This window comes from Tiliqua scincoides, chromosome 3 (genome assembly GCF_035046505.1).
Source record: "Tiliqua scincoides isolate rTilSci1 chromosome 3, rTilSci1.hap2, whole genome shotgun sequence".
In the NCBI taxonomy this organism is placed as follows: Eukaryota; Metazoa; Chordata; class Lepidosauria; order Squamata; family Scincidae; genus Tiliqua; species Tiliqua scincoides.
The window spans coordinates 21,977,190-22,001,051 of record NC_089823.1 but is presented as its reverse complement, the minus strand read 5'-3'; the positions used below and the strand labels follow the sequence as shown (position 1 = coordinate 22,001,051).

Below are 23,862 nucleotides of genomic sequence, written 5' to 3'. Positions count from 1 at the left end.
AACTCACCACTATTTTCATTTTCTTTGTCTTCTGTGAAGTCAAACTGACTGCATGCTTACTGTGTCTGTATCTTCTTCCCATGAATGCTGTGTGGTTGTGAGTGTACAAAAACTTTTCCTAGTTTCTTAACGTTTTGGGGGGATGCCTGAAATCCGCCTCAGGTCTTCTTTCCCAAAACACTTCCCTGACCAATCCAGCAAGTCCCAGAATAAGGAGAATCTCATTTACCAGTGGTGATCTCCTTTGGAGACTAGGAGCACTGGCCAAGAGCACTTGCTCAGTGGGAAAGACTATCTCCCCTGACTGCAAGTGGGTAAAGTGCCTTCATCACCCATTTCTAGGCTAATCTCAGTTCAGATTACACAAAGCTGTCCCAACTGCAACCTTCTGCAGAGACCTGTTCAACTCTGTCCATTAATTTTCTCTCCTTTTGTTTTCACTTTTTCCTGGCACTCCAAAACCTCTCCTTCGATTCCCCTCTTTACTCTCCTGCTAAGGCAGTGTTTCTCAAACTGTGGGCTGCTAGCCAATTACAGTTGGTTCCCCACTCATTTCAATATTTTTCAACATTTCAATATATTATTTTTTAATATATTAGACTATTTAATACATTAGACCTTCAACATCCAGTCACTCCTTTGTCTCTGGCATGTGACTGCATTTGGGGAAATGTTACAGATTTGTACTTGGACTTTTAACATGTCACTATGTATATGCTTTCAACAATGATAGTACATGGGACTTACTCCTGGGTAAGTATGGGTAGGATTGCAACCAAGGATTGTTAAGTTTTCCTGCTTGATGATGTCACTTCTGGTCATGACATCACTTCTGGTGGGTTCCTGACAGATTCTCATTCTAAAAAAAGTGGGTCATTCTAAAAAAATGGGCTAAAAGTTTGAGAAGCACTGTTCTAAGGTATTCTCCCTTTTCTCTTCCTGTCTCTCTTCGATTTCACTGCTTTCTCTTCAGTGTTGTGAAAGTTAACTGCAGAAGACCCCCCCCCCCAACAGCTTGATTAAACATGCACAAGCTAATTTAGCTTGGCCCAGTAACTCCCTTTTTTGTTTTCAAGCATTTTAGTACACATTTTGTGCACCTTAACCCATGTCTCAATTTTACTCCCACATTATACTGTTTTTTTTCCTATGTGTGCATTTTGCACGTTTTAAAAAGTACTACTGGTAACACATTATTGGAACTAGAGTTGATATGCTACTGCCTAGTAGGGAAACAGTTCTAAATGCTGGGGAAATGTGGTTTCACTGCCAACAAGATGCATTACTCCATGTCTGGATTCTACCCAAAATAATCTTTGGATTCCACGTAATTACCAACATTTATATAACTCCACCATCACTATACAACACCCCCTTAAAAAACAACCACATTACCTGAAAGGAGTCTCCAATACAAGTTCATTTTCTACAGTGAAAGAGAATATCCTCAAGCAGGTTGCACCTCCCCACTTGCTCCAGAACAGAGGCCCTTGCAAATTCAGCTCTTTCCCCAACATAACTGGGGAAGCAGCAACACTCTAGTACAGGGGTCTTCAAGTCCCAGCCCAGGGGCCAGATGCAGCCCACAGCCTGCCTCTATCCAGTCCGTGGCCAGCCTCTGATTCCTTGGGAGCCTCTGGCCTAGTTGACCAAACACAACTGGAGTTGTGCATACGGGGTGGGGGAATGACAGTCCATTTAAGTGTGTGCTTTATTTTGGGCTGCGTCAGTGCTTGGAGAAATCCTGGGCATTTGAGCCCATTCATTCATCTAAGTTCCATCTCTAATGTATTTAGTTAAATTTTACTAATTTTTTTTCTGGCCCTCGACACTGTACCAGCGATTTGATGCGGGCCTTCGGCCAAAAAGTTTAGAAACCCCCTACTCTAGTATAAAAAACCCACAAAACCTGACATCCATCCTACTTAATTGACCAGGGGGGAGGGGTCTGGGTTCCCTGCCTAATACCTTCTCACTAAGTTATTTTCTAGCCACAGCACGAACAGCTTTAGAAAGCTATCTACAGTACAAATCCTTAGGGCACAATCCTAACCACATCTACTCAGAAGCAAGTCCTATTTTGTTGAATGGGGCTTACTCTCAGGAAAGTGTGGTTAGGATTGCAGCCTTAGTTTCTGTTCCTCTCTGACCTTGTGATTGATTACTTTTCTCTGAGAATTCTATTGGTGGGAATGCACAATGGCTATGAAGAACTCTCTATGCTTCCTCCACCACAGTTTGCAGCCTAGTTCACTCCACACCACCACCAGGGATCAATAGAACTGACAATGTTGACTAGCATATAGTTTAAAGAGCAGACTTCTGAATATTAATTTTACCTCATAAGTTATTTCACAATTTTCCTCCAAACGATCATCACTGTAGTTTACTAGGTCCTAAAACATAAAAGGAAAACTCATTTAAAGCAGATCTTACTGATAATTTAAGTTTCTAAAAGTATATTAGCCCATATTCAAGCTATATCCAAGACAGATCAGTTCACTTCAATAATGCACCTTTTGATGTAATGCACCTTGTGATGTGCACTGTAGCAGTCTGAGAACATCTCTAAATTTATGCTAAGGAGTTAGAATTTGTCTGAGGTACAAAAATAACTACTTCAGAATAACTGGAGATTTCATTCCTTTTCTAATCCATATGGTGGAGGCAATGGCTTACTTTTTTTGATGTGGTATGGTCTGCCTTTCATGCAACGTTTTTCAAATCTCAGACTACTCGAAATTGAAGTTGCATCCCAGGCAAAGCAAGTTCCTTTTGCATGATGCTGTTGGAAGCTCTCTTTGTCCCAAAGATATGGAGGGAGGTATACTCACCCACACAAGAACAATAACTCTTCCAGCTGAACAGAGCACCACTTAATTAACAAGTGTTCAAGTTCTGGCTTGACTCCAACTAAGTTTATCCTTCCAACATCACTTTCAATTGGACTTTTGTTCCACAGCATAAGGATGCACCAACTGCTTATCACAAACCCAAAACGTACTACAACTGGTGCATTTTGTGCGTCATCTTAACTGCTTCCTAAGGCTCAAATTAAGTGCTTATTACGCAACTACATTTCATATTTTCTTCTCTAAATAGCAACTGAATTGAGTCCCTTTCAGATTAAGACCACAACATGGGGTACCAATGGAAGCTTCCATTTGAAGCCAATAGCTGCAAGTGGATGCAGGGGCAAAGGGCTACAGCCTCCTCCATAACCCATCATGATGTCACAAGTCCAGATCTGTGCCACTCCTCCCACAAAAAAAATCTAGCTGCTACTTAGAAAAAAAGATTAAACAAATGCAATCCACAAAGTAAACCTCTCACCTAGTTTGATCCTGATATGCACATTATTTCTGTTTCTTCAAAATGGCTCTCCACAGCACCTACTCATCATGATATTTTAGAACATAAGAGCCTTACTTGCCTAGCTTCCTGTATCTCACAAAGTACCTTCCTTTCAAATGCAAAACAGCTGGGGCAACATGCTGGTAAGGGCTGCTACCCCCACACATGCAAATTTCATCGCATATGGATACAACAGCACTGTTGAGTTTGCTCCTTTTTCTTGAATATATGATTTTGGGTTCAATAAGGTATTCTACCTTTTGATTTACCAACTGTTACAAAAGACATTAACCACACAAAGAAAACATGATGGGTAGAACTGTTACACAAGAAAATGGCCACAGCAATATCTCATTGCTCAAGTTGATGAAAATCAAAAAAGAGTTACCAATGTTGGTATATTCCCATCATCCTCTTCACTTATGCAATGCTTATGCCAGGCCATGAAGGAAGAAAGTGATATTCCAGAGAAATAAAGTTTAACAGACACTTTCCCCGATGGATCATCTAATTGTTCCTGTGAAAGATAGGCAAGACTATTACTGTATCATTTCAGTTATTTACATTTAGCTACTACAGAATTTTAATATCTGTACAGACCACAAACACACAGCCCTAAAGGATAAAGCAGGCAGGCACATCAAGAACTTGACAGACAGAAAGGAGGCATGTGGCCCTTTGTCATGTGCATTAAATAAAAGCCCAGAAATTATGTGGTACAGTATAAACTCTGTAAACGGGGGCAGGACAGAGGTCAAGCTCTGTTGAGTTGAGTTGCAGGGGATGAATATAATAAGTTCCCTATGTGCATCCTGGTTTTGTTCTGTACACAAGTTAGACCATATCATATATACTCATGCCCAAGTCAAAAATTTATGCCTTAAAATTGACCCTGAAAACATGGGTCAAATTATACATGAGTCAATACAGTCAAAAAAGCTTCTAAGAATAGCTGTATGGTGAGGCCTCAGTGTTGCTGAGGGGGGAGACCAGACTGAGAAGCAAGAAACAAGGATGGGTAAAAAAAAAAAAAAGACCATTTAACCTACCAGCAATAGATATGAGTAGTAGTTTACAAAGAACATCACACACCCCTCAGTTTTATCGACTTATCCACAGATCACAGAAAATTCTATGATTTCAGCTTAAAACATGCCCTCAACCTATTCATGAGATAGACCAGGGATGTCCAAAGTTTTTGGCAAGAGGGCCACATCATCTCTCTGACAATGTGTCAGGGCTGGGGGGGGGGAGAAATAATTTATATTTCAAATTTGAATAAATCTACATAAAGGAATACATTGATGGAACTTATATAAATGAATGAAGGTCTTGCAATAGCTTCAAGGCCTATAAAAGGCCTTGCACAAAGCAAGGCAAACCTTTCCTCTGCTGCATCACAGACGTGAAACAGCAAGCAGTGGAGGGAGCCCTCATCCCACAGCTCACGCGAGAGGTCAAACAGTCGCCCTCAAACTGAGAGCAGTTGCATCGGGCCAGTGCAGGCTCCAGCAAGTTTCTGGAGGGCCATAGGCTCACTGGAGACTGGGGGCTCCCTGAGGGCCGCATTGGGAGTCCTGGTGGGCCTCAAGTGGCCCCAAGGCTGGGGTTTGGGCACCCCTGAGATAGACTTATACACAAGTGCAAATGGGCCTGTATCGCACATGCACAGAAGCACCACAAAGTTTTACTACGCTTGCACACAAGTGCCAATGCTGTCGTAAATCAGGAGCTAATGTAGCACTGAATGGACACATTCGATCACTAAGCAGTAAGAAACTGGAGTATGAGGTATGGCAAGACTTTCTAGGCCTTGACGATTGTTCCTGTTAAGCTGTGTGGCTCTAAACCAAGGACCACATAGCTTTGAGCTCAGCTTCCAGGAAGTTGATGTCAGTGACAACTTCACTGCAGAGGCACTAATGGGGAGACACAGAAGGGGTTTGAGCAGCAATGCAAAGAATGAGAGGGAACACTGACCATGACACCAGAAAATTTTTATTTGTTAGCCAAACTGGACAATTCTACCATTATGACTACAAGCTTGTGGTACTCCCTTTATATTCTGAACTAGACTAGTTCTTATCAACATTTACATACTGGTCTCAGTGGATAAAATTAGATATGTTGGTTAACAGTCAAGTTTACCTATCTGTCTCATTTACATACAAAAGACAGATGCATGTCTTTATTTCAACATGAGAGGGGATGTGCAGAAAAGGAGAGCTGAACACTCCCTTTCCATCTCATCATGCTATTTTGCCTCAGCATTTTTCTCATAGTCCTTTCATAGCAGAATGAACTGGGTTGAGGAAAAAACTGCTTGAATGATATAGCATGGGAGAGGAAGTTGAGCTCTCACCTATGGCTCCTTTATATGCCAACAGGGCTGGGATACAAACAGATACCACCAAACTGCATGAGCAAAATGCAGCAGAATGCCTAGGATGCATTCTGCAGCAGAATATACGAAGAAAAATGAAATAAAACAAAATCCATAGGTGTTGTCAAAGCACCACTACTGGAGACACTCCATTCCACATTCCCACTACCTACACTTCACAACAGGAATTGTAATGTGAAGCAGAGCCTTCGATGAATGCAGTATAAGTTAGGCTCACATGGAGAACAGCAGTTCTTTGGGTATCCAAATCTCAAGTCATATAGGACTACATAGTGCTAGGTACAGGACTATGCTCTAAACATATTGTGAATTGAAACATACTAGAAACCAGCACAGCTTGGAGGTATGATATGCTCAAACTGATGAATGCCTGAAAGCACTCAAGTTGCCATGTCCGACTTGAAGTTTCTGGAAAGTATTCAAGGGCAAGTTCAAACAGAGCACATTACAGTAGTCAAAACAAGATGCAAGCAAGGCATTGAGTACTATAGCTAGATCTGCTTTACACAAGAAAGACTGCAGCTGGCGCATGAGGTGAAGCTGGGCAAACGTGCTTCTGATCACAGTAATTACCTGCTCATCCAAGAGCACTCCTCCTAGGCTGCAAATCTGATCCTTCAAGGTTAAGAGCATTGAGAACAGCTTATAAACCCATTCCACAATCAGTTTTCCTATAAACAGCCCTTCTGTGCTGCCCCAATTAAGTCTCAACTTATTTCCTATCCTTCACGGCAGCAAATTCAGAATCTCCACAACTTCCCTACCACCAGATGAAACTACAAAGTAGAGCTGAGTATCATCAGCATACAATGAGACTACACTTTGCCCACTTATTTGATATGCATGTTAAAAATAGCATGGGGGGACAAGCTGGAGTTCTGCAAGACCCTACTAGTCAATAGTAGAGTGAAAGCCTCCCAGCCCCACTATGGAACTTCCTCCCTGTGACTTGGGAACTGCCCCCTCCCTGCAGGTGTTCTGTTAATTGCAAGGCTGGTCCTGCGATATAAACCAGGTCAGGCCTCTGCTGACCGTGGCCACCAATGAGATTAAACAAGTCTTCTGTGATGAAGAGGTCTGGAAAGTCTGTCACCATCATGCCACTATGAAATACACTATAAAATAGGCTCTTGAAGTAAGCTCTAGCTTATTTTAGACCACACATGTCATGAGTCTTCCTCTACTATGGGTCTGACTGTCTTTCAACTGCTTTACTGCTGTAGCACCCCAAAGAACCAAGAGGCTTGGACTAAGGATAGTCCACTGAGGAAAAGGATGTTTAGGAGCAATTGAGTCAAACACCTGGAACATTTCTCCATCCCAGAGATCAGCCAGGGGATCAACACAACCACTACCCACAGCAGCCAGAAAGTCTGGAAAACAGTCCAGAATCTGCATCTGAATCCATTGTTCTGAGGGCAGAACATTTTACTGGGTGTCCTAACCTGTTGTAACAAGGGAACTACTTTAAATTTGTCCATCAAATGATCAACATCCATACCTCTCATCTGACAAAATGCACTGGCAAGCAAGCTGCTGGAAAGAGTCTGGACACAACTTTCAGTTGCTCTTAATGTTCAATCCTATGCATGTGCAAACATGTACAAAGTAGTCCTCTTGCAGTCAGCGCACCTATGTGGTTTCCTTATGCTTACCATAATGTGGATTTCAACAGGTCTTTTGGTAAGCAGTTCTTGAAAGAGTTCAACTGCATCTTGCTGCCAAATACTTCCCACCTGTACATGAAAGAGGCAAAATACATAACCATCAAATTGTGGAAAAAAGTATAAGAACCTCTTCCCTCAGAGAAGGCCTGAAGAGGCCATTTACACACCATTAAAATGTTACAAATTAAGTTATTTTTAAGTCAGAGAGGGAATATCCCCTGCTAATTGGGTAAGAGGCACTTTTTCAAGTGGGTGCTCTTTTTTTTAGCAGGGGGAGAGTAACTGGCCCATCTCACCCCAGCAGTGTCTGTTCTGGTGGCTGTCTTATGGTATTCTTTTGCATCTTTTTAGATTGTGAGCCCTTTTGGGACAGGGAGCCATTTAGTTATTTGATTTTTCTCTGTAAACCACTTTGTGAACTTTTAGTTGAAAAGCGATATATAAATACTGTTAATAATAATAATAATAATAATAATAATAATAATAATAATAATAATAATAATAGAACATAAGAAAAGCAAATAATATTTGCTTTTTCCACCTCTCAGACACCAAGCCATCTTGGCCTGGACACTGCCTATCAATTTACTGATTCCAGTCCTGAAAGGTCAACATCTTCATTCCTGACTTTGACAAGTTTTCACTCAGAAAAATACCCAGCTTCCCTGACTTCCCTAAGTGCTAAAGAGAAGAAAGATAACAAAAGTTATACACAATCTTTAATCAACAATTTTGTTGGGGGACCAGATGCACTGGACCTGCACTCGTAGATTTTTATTTCCATATTGCATCCTAGGCATGAAATACAATGCAAGCTTGGAGGACCCGGCAAGTAGGACCCCCATTCTCCCCATCATAATCACAAGCAGATTCTGCAGTTTCAGGTATGTATTTGCCAACAGAATTAGTCATGACAAAGTCTAACTTTGGATTATACTGCATGCCAACAGAATGCACACAGCACATTTTCCAGCAAGTACTACTGTATCCACACATGATACAGCTGTGTTGTGCAACATGGGTAAACACCTTCCCAATTTAAAAAAATTTTTGTGCAAGGTGCCTTGGTGCAACCCTGTTCTTCTCCTGAACTATTTTCCCAAAAGGTTGAGCTCTAAAAAGTTCTAAACATTTGCATGAACAGTCACCAAGAGCAAGTGTAACACCAGTAATTATTTATTTGCACTTTATAAGTGACTACTTCTTTTCAAAATGTAGTGTCTACTCACAGGCACAGTTTTATAGAGCTGACACGGTATGGAAAATGGAGGTATGTCTGCATACAACACAGTTGGATAAAGATGACACTGAGGTATCTTCTCAATATATCCATAGTCAATGTACTGCACCTGTTAAAACAAGCAAAAAGCACACAAACAATCCCCACACAACTGGCAATAAAAAAATATTCCAAACTTAAGTCTGAAAGAAACTGGGTTTAAAATTGCTGTTTTTCTTTCTGTAATTTGCTATTGTGTTATTTACCCACTAAAAAGCATGTCAGTCTGCGGCAAGGCAGCACCCACCTACCATTTCCTTTGTTCTATGGCCATGTCCCAAAGCTACCCTAAGAAAACAGCTTTTTGAAGGGAAAAAATCTGTCTTTGTCAAAAAAGAAGACTGAAGTAAATCAATTTTAAGAAATCAAGTGTTCTCAGAGATTGCTGATATTAGTAGATTAGTATATTAGGACATTTATGTATGTTCATGAATAACTCTGTATGTCCCCCAACCCCTTTATATACACTCTATAGAATTCCTAGGTCATCTCATAACACATTCAAGGAGTGCATAACATAGGCCCAATTCCTAATCCACTTGCCAGCAATGGCAGAGCTGTGCCAATGGGACATGTGCTGCCTCCTACAGTTGGGGGGGCACTCACAGAGGTCTCCTCAAAGTAAGAAAATGTTTGTTACCTAGTAGCTGCATTGCCCTTATGTCAGTGCTGAAAAGTGGGTTAGGACTGTGCCCATACTCAATTAACCACAGAAGGGAATGTTGGACTTATCCAATAACTTCATTTTCTGCAGCGGAGACTGCAACAGGTTGCACCTCCTATGCTTTTCAAAAGACATGTCCAAAAAGGGAATGACTTCTCAGGATGCCACTACACCCCAATTATGGTCCTGTCTTGCCACAAAACAAGTCTTTTTGAAAGACCTCTGTCAAAATATTGTTTCCATAAGTTTTTGATTTTCCTCTACTTACTAAGAGTTAGAGAACGTTGGTGAGAAGGGACAGAATGAAGAGCTACAAAGCTCAACTGAGCCAAGCCACTAACAGCAGGGGGGAGGGCTCTTTGAACTCCCAAGGAAGAGTCTTGGAAAGGGAGGATTAGAAGTGTGCACTGCCAGACTGGCAAGGTAACCACAAAAGCCATCCCCAGGAGGAGCAGACAGTGCACAAGAGCCATAAAACTCAGCAGCCCAATATTAAACTCAGCGGCCTCAAGGTGCCAAGCTGGTGAATTGGGTGAAAGGCTGGGGAACCATTGTCTTCTGGAGCTGGTGGGAGATGCAATGTAGTCCAGGATCCCCTTAACCACTGCAAAAGAACTGTCCTGCCAGGAAATGATTAACCAAAGGCAAACAACCTGCATTTTTTTAACTTCAAGAGTTCTTAACAGACACCTGCTTCATAGGATGCATTTTTGTTCATTAACTTTTGAAATTCTGGTATGAAATTTACAACATTTGTGTAAACACTATCAGAGTAAGTGCTGATAGTTACATACAAGTAGAGGCATACAAGTAGACGCATTAGTCAAATTCTTCTTTAAGGTGCCTGGTATGTTAAGCCGGAAGCTCAGCATATAACATGCAACATAAAACATGTAATTGGTTTGTGCAATTCAGTTCACAGCAGGGAGACAAGCAACAAGGACTGAGCGTGAGCAAGCGCAGCTGCGCGCAGTTGCAACCCTATTTACTAAGAAGCAGATCCACTGCTTTCCATGGGTGTTATTCTTAAGAAATGGTGCACTGAACTACAGTCTGGGACATTGTTTCAGAGAGAAATGAGGATCACATCCTGGCATTTTAAAAACCTGACCCCCTAAACTTGGGGGTGTGTGAAATTCTTTGCAAATGACTTGCCAGGAACTTTCTGAGACAGTAGAAGAAAGAAAAAAGGAGGCATTTTCCCTTCTCCAAACTGGAAGGGAGACAAAAGGGCTTGTGGGAATTGTGAGGAGGCTTTCTAAGGAGTATCTGCTGCAATTCCATAGCAGCAGTCCTCTCGTAGACTACAATTCCCAGAAGCACCTTCACTTCTCTTCCTGTCTGGAGAAGAGGCTAATATGGCTGCCTCTGAATACCGTAATTACTGGTAAAAATTCTCCTTTTTCTCCACCCCTGCTTCTCAGCCCAATTCCACCCCCCCCCCAGGTCTGGAGACCAGACAGCTGATAAGCTTCCATAAGCTTCCCAGAAGCTCCCAGAGGATTCTGCCTCATTCACTGTATTGACCCAGGTATAAGTTGACCCAGGGCTTCAGGCTCTATTTTTAGGTATAAATTTTCCAACTTATAGGTGAGTATATATGGTAATTCCCAATTTGTTCAATGGGGCTTACTCCTAGGAAAAACAGCCTAATTATACTTAAGACTTTTAAAAATGAAAATAAAAAATGTTGCAGAGGAACACTATCACATTCATGGGTACATACTTAATTTGTTCTCACTTGTACGTGCTTACATTTGCTCTCACCTTTGTTAATAATGGTGAAACTTTACCCTAAACTTATCTTCCATACATAAATCTCAGGGTCAAGCTTTTAACCAAACCAACCAGTTTGGGTTTTGGGGATAAACATCACCTTAATTTCTATGGGAAAATTGTATTGGGGTAGTAAAACACCCCAAAGACAAGTTAAGTAATTCTGAGTTTTTTGACAGATTAAGGATTAAAAGTCTGTTTTTCTGTGATCAGGTTTACCTTGATAATGCCACCACCAATTTCTATAACTTGACCTCGATACCACATTGTGTCTGCTGCTCTTACAACACACGCCTCTCCCTTTTTCCAACAGTATGGTTTCAGAAGACCGAGACATTTGAAGTTATTCTGCATATCATTCATCAATTTGTTTAGTATTGGTTCTAGAAGAAGAGTAAAGACAAGGAGAGTGAAATACAGAAAATCATTTCAATTGAATTTTTATGTATTCAGACAGTGGTTTACCAAATAATTTAGAGAAACATAAAGTATGACTATTTATATTTTAAAAATTATGATTTCCTCTATCGTAAAGCAGTTTGGGAGGTCACCATTACCAAACTTTAAAGTGATACACTGAAATTGTGTTATGACAAACATAATATTCTACCTCTCTGAATAAAAGGGGCTTACCTGTGAACCCCTTCTCAGAGGTTCCCAGATGGTTCCAACTTGGAATCTGGGAAGCCCCACCCTCCTGAGCAGGCTGGGCCAGATGATTCAAGTCTCCCTGGTGACTCCCTATGGTTGCCAAACTGAGGAAAGGCTTGGGTCCCTTCCCATATCACCCTGCATGGAGACTTCTACATCAGCAATGAATGCTTGGCTGTCTCCATATGTATCCTTAATGGCGTAGCTAAAGCATCTGGCACCCAGAAACACAAATATTTTTACATCCCCATATGAAAAAATCAAGATGCTATTGCAGTGATGTGACGATGTCAACACCAATTACTTCTGGGTTATGATGTGCTTGTGCACCACTCTGAGTAGCTGATTGCTTTTTTCATCTTTACCCCCCCAAAAGTGGGGGAGGGGCACAGGTCACCCAACAAATCAGTAACGTACAAAAAACCAGTGGCCAACTTGATGACACCTGCACAACTAGTATTAGCTCTGATGATAAAGAATATTTATGTACCACTTTTCAACAAAAAAAGTTCACAAAGCAGTTTACAGACAAAATCAAATAACTAAATGGCTCCATTTTCCAAAGGGGCTCACAATCTAAAAAAGATGTAGAAGAACACTAGCCAACAGCCACTGAAAAAGACACTGTGCTGGGGTGAACAACAACAGTTATTCTTCCGGTAAATATAAGAGATCACTTGCAAAAGTGTCTGTTTACTTGTCTCCTCCTTGATAGGGGGTGGAACAAGGCCTCATCACACTGCCTGCCTGCACTGGTGCTCCTTCCTTCTCACAATGTGCCAGACAGGATGGCAGCCGGGATCTCATCACTGTGTCTCTGCTAAGTGCTGCTGTCACTGGACACCCAGTCTCAGCTGGTTGCTGTCCTCCCAGGGCATTCTTTCCTGCCATGCATTACTGTGTGTGGGAGGATTTAATTCAACATGGCACTTGTGCCTCTCATGCGTAAGACAGCCAGCCCAACAATTCGGCTACTACTGGGGATTGCTAACTATATCCGCTTCTTATTGGCTGCTGCTTGGGAGCTTGGGGTGCCAAAGGGGGCAGTTACTGGTTTAAGGGACAGTGCTAAACTCCATTTTGTTGGTTGAAGATGACTCGCTCTTTGAGGAGCAAAGAGCAGACCTAGTTCCTGTCTGCAAGGTGGGGTCAATCTGGGAAACCACAGGAGTCCCTCCCCTCGGGAAGATGCATACATCTGACCCTGCCTGCCTAGGAAGGAGGGGATTTCCAGGTGCCAAGATTGAGCAACCCTGAAGAATGTTTCTTTCTAAGCTATATATGCACATTTTAGCTTAAACAGTTCGTGTTAAGCAGCATCCAGAGATGCATCTAGATCTTTGAGTCCTTGTCCTCTGAAGGAACATTGTCTAGCAAAAGTTATCAAGACAATGAATTGAAGAATGCAAGTGTTATTTTCCTTCTATTGTAACAAATAAAGAACAAGCAAGTAGTTATATTCATAAAGAAAAAAATGACAATATGTGCTTTATGTCCTTTAATTATGGCTTTGCAATCAGCCATTTATTACTAGTAGCCAGAAAATATTTATTTACAAATATATATTCTGCTTTATCTCCCAAGAGGGCATTCAAAGCAGCTTCTCAACTTACCTTGGCATCTGCACTGTACCTTTACCACTGAGCAATATCAACTTATTCCCTCCCCACAATGAAATGCAAAACAGACTACAGGACAAAACAGAGATTACAGGATACATGATAAACCTCCCATACAGACTTGAGTCTTTTTCAGAAAGAAAGCCCTGAACAAATTTTCCTTGCCGACATTTTAAATAATCAGACTTCCTTCCCCAGAAATTCTGTCCTAGTTTTTTCCGTACCAATCCTTTCAGCGCCATTCCACAGAAATGTTTTTCCTCAAACCCTTGCCACATGCATTGTCCATTTCTTGCACACACACATCCCCCCCCCCCACTTACAGCTTGATTTTTCCCAGGACACAAGACCAATGAACATATTTTTTCAGACTATAAATTTAGTACACTTCAGGCATTCATAATGGAAAGATTTTTTAAAAATCAGCCTAGAGTTGGGCCGTTGAAAGACAGAATGGAAATAACATGTTTATTTAAAGAAATAAAAAGTGGTGGAATAAAGAAAAAGACCAGCTTTGTCTGTGTCTACCACATCTGCACTTGCATGTGAGCATAAACAGCAAGACATGGGAAGCATCAATTTGGACTGGAATTGTGGTATAGGAAAGGTGATAATTAAGCTTCTCCACCCCCTCCCCCCATAGTCCTGACCTAGACTCCCTGCACCCCTGACAGTTGACATTTTCCTTGGACACCAATGGGAGATTCCTTCTTAGGGAAAGAGTAAGCCCCAAGGTGTGAACCATGTTGGGACCTCAATAGGCGGATGGGCCAATTATTGCCCTGCCCCACAAATCTTATTCACTGCAGACACTCGCTTATAAGCCGAGGGAAGGTTTTGAGTCAAAAATCATGGAATTTTCTATGACCCTCTTATAAGTCAGCAGTTAAACTTAGAGGGGTGTCCGACTAATTTTGTCTGATTTTACCCAAGGCCAGATTCTGAAAAATAACGTATCAGTAATTGTTACCTAAGAACTGTACAGTCTAATTTATTAAAGAAAATAGTAAGTACTAAGAACACAGTATACATACATAGTATGTGTACATAGCACAGCAAAAACAGTATTAAAAACAGTCTCTAATTCATTTCTCTCATGGATCATAAGATACAATTTTAAAACCTAGTGAATAAAAATCTATTCTTCACAACCTTTTTGTAAACACTATCTGAGTAAGGCCACAATCCCATCCACACTTTCCTGAGAGTAAGCACCACTGACTTTATTTGGATTTACTTCTGAGTAGACAAGCCTAGGATTGGGCTCTAAGTGCACTGGAAACAGAATACCAGTATAATCATTAATCCAATCCTCCTTTAAAGTGCATGGTGCCTTAATCCAGAGGCTCTACATAGAACACACACTACATAGAACATCTTATAACACATAACTGGGAGTGCGCAATTCAATGTACAGCAGAGACAAGCAATAGCAAATGGCTGTGACCAAGTGCCACTGCACATAGCTGCAACCTGATTTAGCCAGTACAATCTTGCAGGACGACTGACAGCAGCACCTCCTGCCTGCACCCAGCAAGTCCCCCTATTGCACCAGGAACAGAGGAGCCCTTGAGGAGGCAGGGTAGTGGGGGGGGGGGTAGCCTGCAGGCCGGCGCTCCCCTGCACCTTATCGTAGCCCACCACACTCCCCATCGCAGTCCTGCTGCCTGTGGGGGCAGAGAGCAGAGTGGGGATGTCCTGGCTGCTGGCACCAGACCAATGGAGGGCAGGGAGAGCACAGGGAGGGTCCTGAGCTGCCCACTCCCTGCCATTTGCTCCCCCCAGCATGGGGGCAGCATACCTCCTTCTCAGTCTGCCACAGCTGCACGCTGGGGAGAGGGTAGCACAGGGCACTCCCCATGCGCTTCCTCCCTCCATTAGTCTAGCAGCGGCAGTTGCCTCCTGGCAACTCCTGCTGCCAGACTAACGGAGGAAGGAAGCCTGTGGGGAGTGACCTGTGCTCGTAGTCCTCACAGGTGGTAGGACTATGGTGGAGAGTGTGTGCGGGAGGCTCTGAGAAGGCATGGGTAAGTGCCAACTGGCAGGCTGCCCCAGCACACCCTGCCTCCTATGGCTCCCAGAGTGATGGGGGGACCAGCTGGGTGCAGGTGAGCAGGTTTGGCTACTGGGAACTCCACCCCTGCCCGGAGGAGGCACCGCTGCCTCCTCCTATAAAGTTCTCCCCTCCACCCAGGTGCAGATAGCCCCCTCGCTCTCTCCATCTGCCTGGGTGACTGCGGAGACAGGGTGAGGGGGTGATTCATGGGGGATTTGGAGGCACAAATATTTCACCTTATAGGCGAGTATCTACAGTACATCAGAGCCTCATAAGCTTGCTTTTTACTAAAATTCTCTTGACTGCAGATATACAGGTAAATGAGACCATTAGGGCTCAGGGGAGATGTAGAAGCATTGAAGAGACTAACTGGATAGAGAATAACAAGGAAACCTGGACACTTGTGGGTGTAGAAAATAAGAGGTTGGTTCAATTTTTCAAGGGGCTATTTTAAAAACAAAATTGTACTGCCACACACCATACTCTGTCAGAGGATAGTGCAGTACAAAGTAGCATTTCTGGCACAATACAAAGGCTAGTCTGATGCAGGGAGAACAGAAGTGAAAACAGAGGCAAAATACTGTGGCTTCTACTCTGCACCCCGAGTTTAACTGCCAAAATTAAATTCAAGGTAATCATAGTGACTATGTGTAAATTCTGATTATGATGTGAAAAACAGAAATGGAATTAAGTATTCATAGAGCTTTATATAAATACAAATATTTAAGCAACTGTTTCTTAAAGATAACGAATAGGTGCCTCCAGAACCAAGTAAAAGCCCAATCCTGAGCTCGACACTGGGGCTTCGTGCCACCACGCACTGTTGTAAATGTGCCATAAGGCACATCTGCAACACTTACCACTGGGGTACTACCTGTGCTAGCCCAGTGCTGGCCAGCGCTGGGCTAGCACCTGGCTAGCGTGGGGTGGGCACCCAGCCTTCACCGCTGGGTGGTCTCATGGACCGCTGAGCTGCAGCACAGTAAGCAGGGGCAGGGAGGAGGTGTTCCGGGTAGGCCAGCAGGGAGAGAAGAGAGGGCGGGGGGGCATGCCAGGGCAGGGAGCAAGGAGGCAGGGAGGTGGGTCCAGTCCCTTTATACAGGGCTCGGCATCCTACACGAACGGCTTTACCTTACCACTGACCACTGCGGGGCTGCTTCCTTTACCCAGGAGAAGGGGATGAAAGTCCCCCTCTCCCAAGGCGCGCAGGATCCAGCGGCAGTCGTTCTCAGTCGCCTAAGCTGGGCGACCCGGGCAGCTAAGGATTAGGCTACAAGACCTCAATCCTATGCAGGTGCCATTGAATGTCACCTGAATTGCTCCTCAGAAATGTTCTTTGATACATACTGTAAATCAAGGGCACCCTGACTTTTATTACATCCAAAAGATGGCATGTCCTCCAATGAAGTATGTTTTAGCATTATAATTGTACATTATTATACTGCTGCATTTTCTGTTTTACCTTGTGACTTTGGTATCACATAAATAGTTCCATTATCTGCAACACAGCTGACTGTAGCACTGAAGTGGTCGGTGCCAGGGACAACTGGTGGTTTGTAGGATTCAGCCATTCTCTGATGAGCCACAAAGTTCAATGCTTGTTCTTCACGTTCAGTAATACAAATATCAGGTTTCTCCTCTGGCACAGGAGACCCTGGTATACCTTCTATTTCTACAGATGAGTTGCTTATATCTACGTTCTCTTGCTGGAAGTTCATTCCATATGGATTCTCAGGAGGAGTTTGTGTATTTAAATCAGTTTTCCATGGTCTAAGAGAAGATGCAACAAAAAATATGCTAGATATAGAAAATAAATATGTCAAACTTTCTGTAACCTGAAGGCTCTTCTGGCCTAATGTTTTGACTATAACTGACCAAAATATCCCACAAAACTCCCAGAGTTCTTTGCTCCATTTCTCAGAGTAAGTTTTAATAAGGCCTGTAAAAAAGCCCCATAGAATACCAAAAAGCTCACAGAATAAATGTATGTAAAGCTGTATGAATTAGCATTCTTTAGCCCAACTACAATTTGACAAATTAGCAAAATAGATACTGGAAGTAAACAATTACAAGAGGATTTTCAATGCAAGAGTTAAAGGTTTTAGTGATTTTTGTAAACTACAGACTATATCTGGATTTAAAAGACTTCTGAAGCATGCTAAATTACAGGCAGCTCTCAATTTATCTGGGGGTTATATTCCTGGGAAATCAAATGTTTATAAAAGTGCTTTGCAAACTCATCACAGCAAGCCTCCATGTGTTCCTCCCCACCAGTGGAGGGGGTAGATAGACTAGGCTACAGACCATAAGAAGAGCTCAGCCAGATGATTCCCCACAGATGCAATGGTGGAAGTATGCTCTCTTGGCTGCCACCACTAACACAGAATAGCCTCTAGAGCAGGGGTGTTCAATAGGTGGATCACAATCTACCGGTAGATTGCGAGGCAAAATGAGTAGATCGCAGAGTGCTGACCCCCCCCTTCAGGTGCCTCTGGGAGGAAATGCCGGGAGTAAGGCCCATTGTACTCAATGGGGCTTACTCCCAGGTAAGTGTGGCTAGGACTGCAGCCTCACAGCCTAATCCTAGGCATGTCTACTCAGAGTAAGTCCTGCTATACTTAGTGGGGCTCAAGGTACACCAACATACATTGTACACATAAATGTTATATGTTATGATGACGCGAACATTGTAAAAAAACCTCTGGTAGATCTCCGGGCCTTGCTGGGTTTCAAAGTAGCTCTCGAGCCAAAAACGTGTGAGCACCCCTGCTCTAGAGTAACCTTTAGAACAGGCACGGTCAGACTCAGCATATGTCTTTCATCACTGTCACTCTAGATGTTTGCCCTGCTGCTTCATTGCCTGCAGCTCCCTGGAAAACCAAGAGCTGGTCTTACTCTGCGGCTGAGCAGAGAAGCTCAGGTGCAATCTCATCCAGGGCTTTGGTCATTCCTCCATCCTAGAGGTAAACCAGAATGACTTCCAGAACTCTTTCACACAAATTCTCCCATCATCAGTAGCCTTTGTCATAGAATCAAAAGTTTTTTTGAGGTACTAAACTTTAAATGTGCTAATCACACCCTCATCCACTGGCTAGATGAAGGAGGTGGAAGGAAGGCAAGGAACGTTTTTGCAAACATCTTGAATGGAGCTGGGATGGCTGAGGGTATTGTCCAGTAAGATCTCAAAGGAAAGATTCTTACCTTTGCCATATCAATGCAACACATCTTTCAGCTCTGACACAAGATAGTTTCAGAAAATATGACCGGCAACACACCTCTTGCGGTTTTACGTAGAAATGAACGAGTAAAATATTTTAGTATAGCCTTTGAGAGCCAGGGTTTGCAGAGTGATAGACAAGAACTGACTTCAACTTGCAATCCCTTGTAGCACTGCCACCAAACAGCAGAGTGTAGCAAATCTTAGAGGTCTTTAAGCTTGGTGCCATTTTCTTTTCCTAAGAAACATATGTTCGTGCTGGCATTTTCCAAATCAGAGCTGTTTCTTCCATACTGAAGATCTGCTTTGCAGAGCAGCCTCCCTTCTCCATGATAGCCTTCAGAATGTCCACAAACTGCTCAGCAGCCATGGCATCAGCAGATTTATTTATTTAAAAGATTTATATCCCGCCTTTCCTATGCGCCATAGCAAATGCTCAAAGCAGCTTACAATTCAGATTAAAATTAACACTATATAAAAATAAATAAAATCATAATCAACAAACACAACCAACTGGAGGAAGGCAACTATTTATAACTGAAGGACTACTACAGAGGCTCAGGGGCAGACAAATGATACATCCCACCAATGCAAGACAGAATAAAAATGTTTTGAGCTCTCGCCGAAATACCATGAAGGAGGGAGAAGTTCTTAGTTCCCCCAGTAGGGAATTCCATAGTTGTGGCACCACTAAAGCGAAGGCTCCCCCCGCCTCCATTCCTCCAAGTTGGGATAAAGGTGGCACTTGAAGGACAGCCACCTCAGATGACCTGAGAGTGCACGCCGGAATGTATAAGAAGGCAGTCCCTCAGATAACCTGGACCCAAACCACAAAAGTCTCTGAAAGCAGATGCAGCCTCTCAGTTCATTTTGATGTAGGGGTAGAAATATATTAGCTGAAAGTTAGTAAGCCAGCTGGAGCTTGCTGTGAATTACTTCAGGGGCTTTCCTCCTCCTTCTGCAGTCCATCCACAATGGCATAGGCTTTCTCCTGGGTCAAGAAACTGGGAGAATGGGCAGCAAAATGGCAGATGCATTTCAATGCAAGTCATGCACATTGGGGCAAGGAATCAAAACTTTACATATAGGATAATGGATTCTGAGCTGTCTGTGACAGATCAGGAGAGATCTTGGGGACTGGTGGACTGCTCAATGCTCAACTTGGAGATCTTGGGGACTGGTGGACTGCTCAATGAAAGTGTCAACCCAATGTGCAGTGGTGGTGAAGAAACTGTATGCTTGGGATCATTAGAAAAGGAATTGAGAATGACAGCTATTACAATGCCACTGTACAAATCGATGGTATCACCACACTGGAATATTGTGTCCAGTTCTGGTCACCACATCTCAAAAAGGATATAATGAATGTGGAAAAGGTGCAGAAAAGAGCAACCAACTAGGCTGGGGCAACTCCCTTATGAGAAAAGGCTACAGCATTTGAGGCTATTCAGTCTAGAAAAGAGGCACCTGAGGGGGGATATGATTGAGACATACAAAATTATGTAGGTGATAGAGAGATGCTCTTTTCCCTCTCACATAACACCAGAACCAGATGACAGCCACTAAAATTGAGTGTTGGGAGAGTTAGGACAAACAAAAGAAAACATTTCTCTACCCAGAGTATAATTAGTCTGTGGAACTCCTTGCCACAGGAAGTAGTGATGGCATCTTGCCTAGATGCCATTAAGAGGGGATTGGACAAATTTCTGGAGGAAAAGTTCATCATGGGTTACAAGTCATGATAGGTATGTGCAAGCTCCTGGTTACAGAGGCAGGTTACCTCAGATTGCCACATGCAAGGGCCACCAGGATGCAGGTTGTGTCTTGTTCCCTTGTCTTAAGGCATTTGGTGGACCACTGTGAGATACAGAAAGCTGAACTAGATGGGCCTTTGGCCTGATTCAGCAGGGCTCTTCTTATATTAGATGCATTTCAAGTATCCAAAGCTCTTTGTGCACACTGCAATAATAACAGCTATGTATCACAGGCCAGATGATAGGCAATCCCCAGTCTGGGAACTGGAAGCCCAGCTCGTGAGGATTTTCGAATTTCCAGCTGGCTCTGCCTCATGATGGCACAAGGGGCTAACCTATCTGTTTGGAATGCCCCTCCTCCATCAGGGAACAAAGAACAGAAACCTCAGAATCAATTACCTCAAAACTCTACAGTAACACCAGAGTAATCTCAGGTCCTTCTGAATGCACAACTAAAAAGCCACACTTATTTTGCCACAATGCACTGGAAGAGCAGAGCGTGGCGGAGTCTCATGAGACTCAAAACAGAAGGGTACTCCACAGGGCTGGTGTCACCACTGACAATCCCCTCCTCAACCCAGTGGTTGACAACCTGCCATACCACTGATTCTCATATTTATGCATAATTTTGTTTAACTTGTTCTCATTCTGCTCTAAGCATTTCTATCATAAAACATTCCAGAGATTAACAGTAACCGACTATATTAATTTGAAAAATGTGTACCTTCTCCTAAATGCCAAACCTTCTTCAATAATCTGTTCTGAAATATCGGTATTCACTCCTCCATCTTTACTAAATATTTTTACAGGTAAGGGTGAAGAATTACTTTCCTGAGAGAAAAATGAGATTTGTTGTTAGACAATTTTGCTAACGCTGTTCTCTGCATTATGACTATAAAGCAAAACCAAGTTCTTTTTTATGTAGCAACTAGTCATACCATCAACTTTATCGAAAGTTGCCTGTAGTGTCCCTCAACATTCAGTTCAGAAGCATGACAAAATCAAAATACAGGAATCGCCCCCATATCTGCTCATCTGCACACATTACCTTAGCTACCATCACACCAAAGCTTCCTGTTAATATTCTGTCCCATGTCCCTCTAGCATTCAGGCTGCCTGTCTGCCTTTCTATAAGCTTCCATGCTTATAGCATCTGAAAAAGCAAGAGATATTCTTGCTTGGCACAACAGTAACGAAGATAAAGCATACGCGGATATAGGATTCCCTTTGGTCCATGGTTTCCGGTATCCATGGGGGGAAGTGGGAACATATCCCCTGCAGACAGCTGTATTAGTCGTAGGTTCATGGCTCTTTTTTTCTGTATCTATTGGTAACAGATTGTGCATAATTGTACTTAAACACAAATGGTTAAATATGGATTTGAAAGCAGGTTTCACTGTTTGCTAAGACTAGATGAGATAAGTACTGGATTAGCAAGTTGGGAAAATAAGTAGGGAAAAACTGGTGTTTTTTTAGTGTTAAGTGCTCAAATGATAAAGCAGAAAATTTATAGAGGATGCTTTATCTTAAAAATGTGTCCCCTTCACCACTTGGCAAAAGGTAATCTATCCTGAGTAAGTATGGAGACAGAACTCTTAAATTCCCTATAATGGAACCTGTATTACAAAGTTTATTCATCATCAATCAATCCATCTATCCTTAGGAATAATAATTTGCACTCTCAAATGAGTATATGGGGAAATCACAATGTATTTTGCAGTGAGCTAAACAATACTTCTCAATATTACCCACTACTAGACATCAGCTATAGCTTACTTATCCCTTATCTGGACACCCAAAATCTGGACATTTGGGCAGCTGTAATTTTTCCCCATGCCTGACTCACCCAGCAAGGAAATCTGAAAGAAGGAGGTCCAGCAGCAAGAGTTATTGTGACTTGCAAAACCCTGTCAGTCAGGCACTCCTAGCAGAGTGCAAAGGTAAGGAAGCAAGGACCTAGGGGACTGAGAGCAGGGGAGCAAGTGGGCCATCATTACCAGCGGCACAACAGCTGCCTGTGTGGGGAAATGCACAATGAGAATCCAACAAGCACAGAGCAAAGTCTGTCGCCTCTGCAAGAGAATGAAAAATTGCAATTTGCTGGCCCCCCCACAAGCATTAATAGCTGCTTTAGGGAGGCTAGAAGCAAGAGAAGTGCCCAGTGGTTAAGGCTGTCCGCAAAGCTAACCAAAGAGGTAGTAGGAAAGGGGACATTCTTCCCTTCAAAGAAATCTCACCTTTTCCCCCTTCAGTATAGGGAAGCAATGCAGTATGGGGAGCAAGTCAGCAGTTTTATTCCAGAATCCAGAAAAATCTGAAATACTTTTAGTCCCAAATGTTCCAGATAAGGGGTAATCAACCTGTACCGATTTCAGTATTAATACTCTCTCAGATATTTGGACATATTCAGGACTTCCCTACAAGATGACTGTTTAATTCATGGAATTCATTGCCACAAAGCAATTATGATCATTGGCTGACATGTAAGGAAAAAGCAGAAGTGGGTTGATGCCTTCAGACTCTGCTTGTGGGTTTCCCAGGGGCATCTGAGTGGCCACTGCAAGAAGCAGGACACTGGACAAGAACATCTGGTCTGCTCTATCAGGACTCTTCTTAGGTATTGGTACCTAGGATGCACACCAACAGGATTTTATGCCAAATGCTTACTAGCAAACCAGCATTTGCCTAAGATTGTTTGCCAGTGGAGAAAACCAATATTGGCAAGTTTTCACTAATCTAGATTTTTTTATTCATTGCAGACTTTATGCCAAGGAAAGATGGAAGACATAACAGAGAACTTTGATTTTTCTACACAGCCAGTGCATGTGTAGAAACTGACACCAGTTTTCCTCAGGACAGATACTGTAGTAATCTACAAAATAAAACTACCTAAACTGAAGGCCCGTTCCATCAGGACTTGGTTCCTAGGCTTCTACCAGAGGTGAAACTAGGAAGTTTTCAGCTTGTGCTCTCCCTGCATCAAGGAGAGAATTCCTACATGTGAATAAAAGGGCCTATTTTGTTATTTCTCTCTCTGCAGTGAAAGGAAGGCATGCCCAGTCTGTGCCTAACAACAACTGGGGTAGAACTTTGAGGGCTAAACAATAGCTGAACAGATTGCTATGTGCAGCAGTATACAATTAAGAACTTTGTGTTACTATACAGAGAAATCACTCTTCCTGAAATACCAACACCAACAAACCTGCACAATTATGTTTACTATAGTTCCAGTTAAGTACTGTACAAGGCGATCACATGCTGTTGCTGTCCACTCATCAGTTCCACCAGCAGGTCTACAAATGAAGTTGGGTGAAACAGTTACAACTCAGGTGACAGGCTTTTTTAAAAAAAAAATTAACACTGAATTTATATCCCTATTCAGTTGAGAAACGTAGACCCTGGAGGTGATACTGTTTCTGAA

General features: G+C 42.6%; 1 protein-coding gene across 1 annotated transcript in view; it reads right to left on the bottom strand.

Moving 5' to 3' along the window:
* The window catches only part of RNF17 (ring finger protein 17), an 86,567-nt gene that overhangs the window by 13,353 nt on the left and 49,352 nt on the right, over positions 1–23,862 (bottom strand). Inside the window, exons 21-28 of the mRNA XM_066621242.1 lie at positions 23,644–23,734; positions 21,166–21,272; positions 16,933–17,240; positions 11,364–11,527; positions 8,655–8,774; positions 7,414–7,494; positions 3,743–3,871; positions 2,340–2,396 (exon numbers count right to left, since the gene is read on the bottom strand). Of these exons, the coding sequence (XP_066477339.1) occupies positions 2,340–2,396; positions 3,743–3,871; positions 7,414–7,494; positions 8,655–8,774; positions 11,364–11,527; positions 16,933–17,240; positions 21,166–21,272; positions 23,644–23,734 (1,057 nt within the window). The remainder of the gene's footprint in view (positions 1–2,339; positions 2,397–3,742; positions 3,872–7,413; positions 7,495–8,654; positions 8,775–11,363; positions 11,528–16,932; positions 17,241–21,165; positions 21,273–23,643; positions 23,735–23,862) is intronic.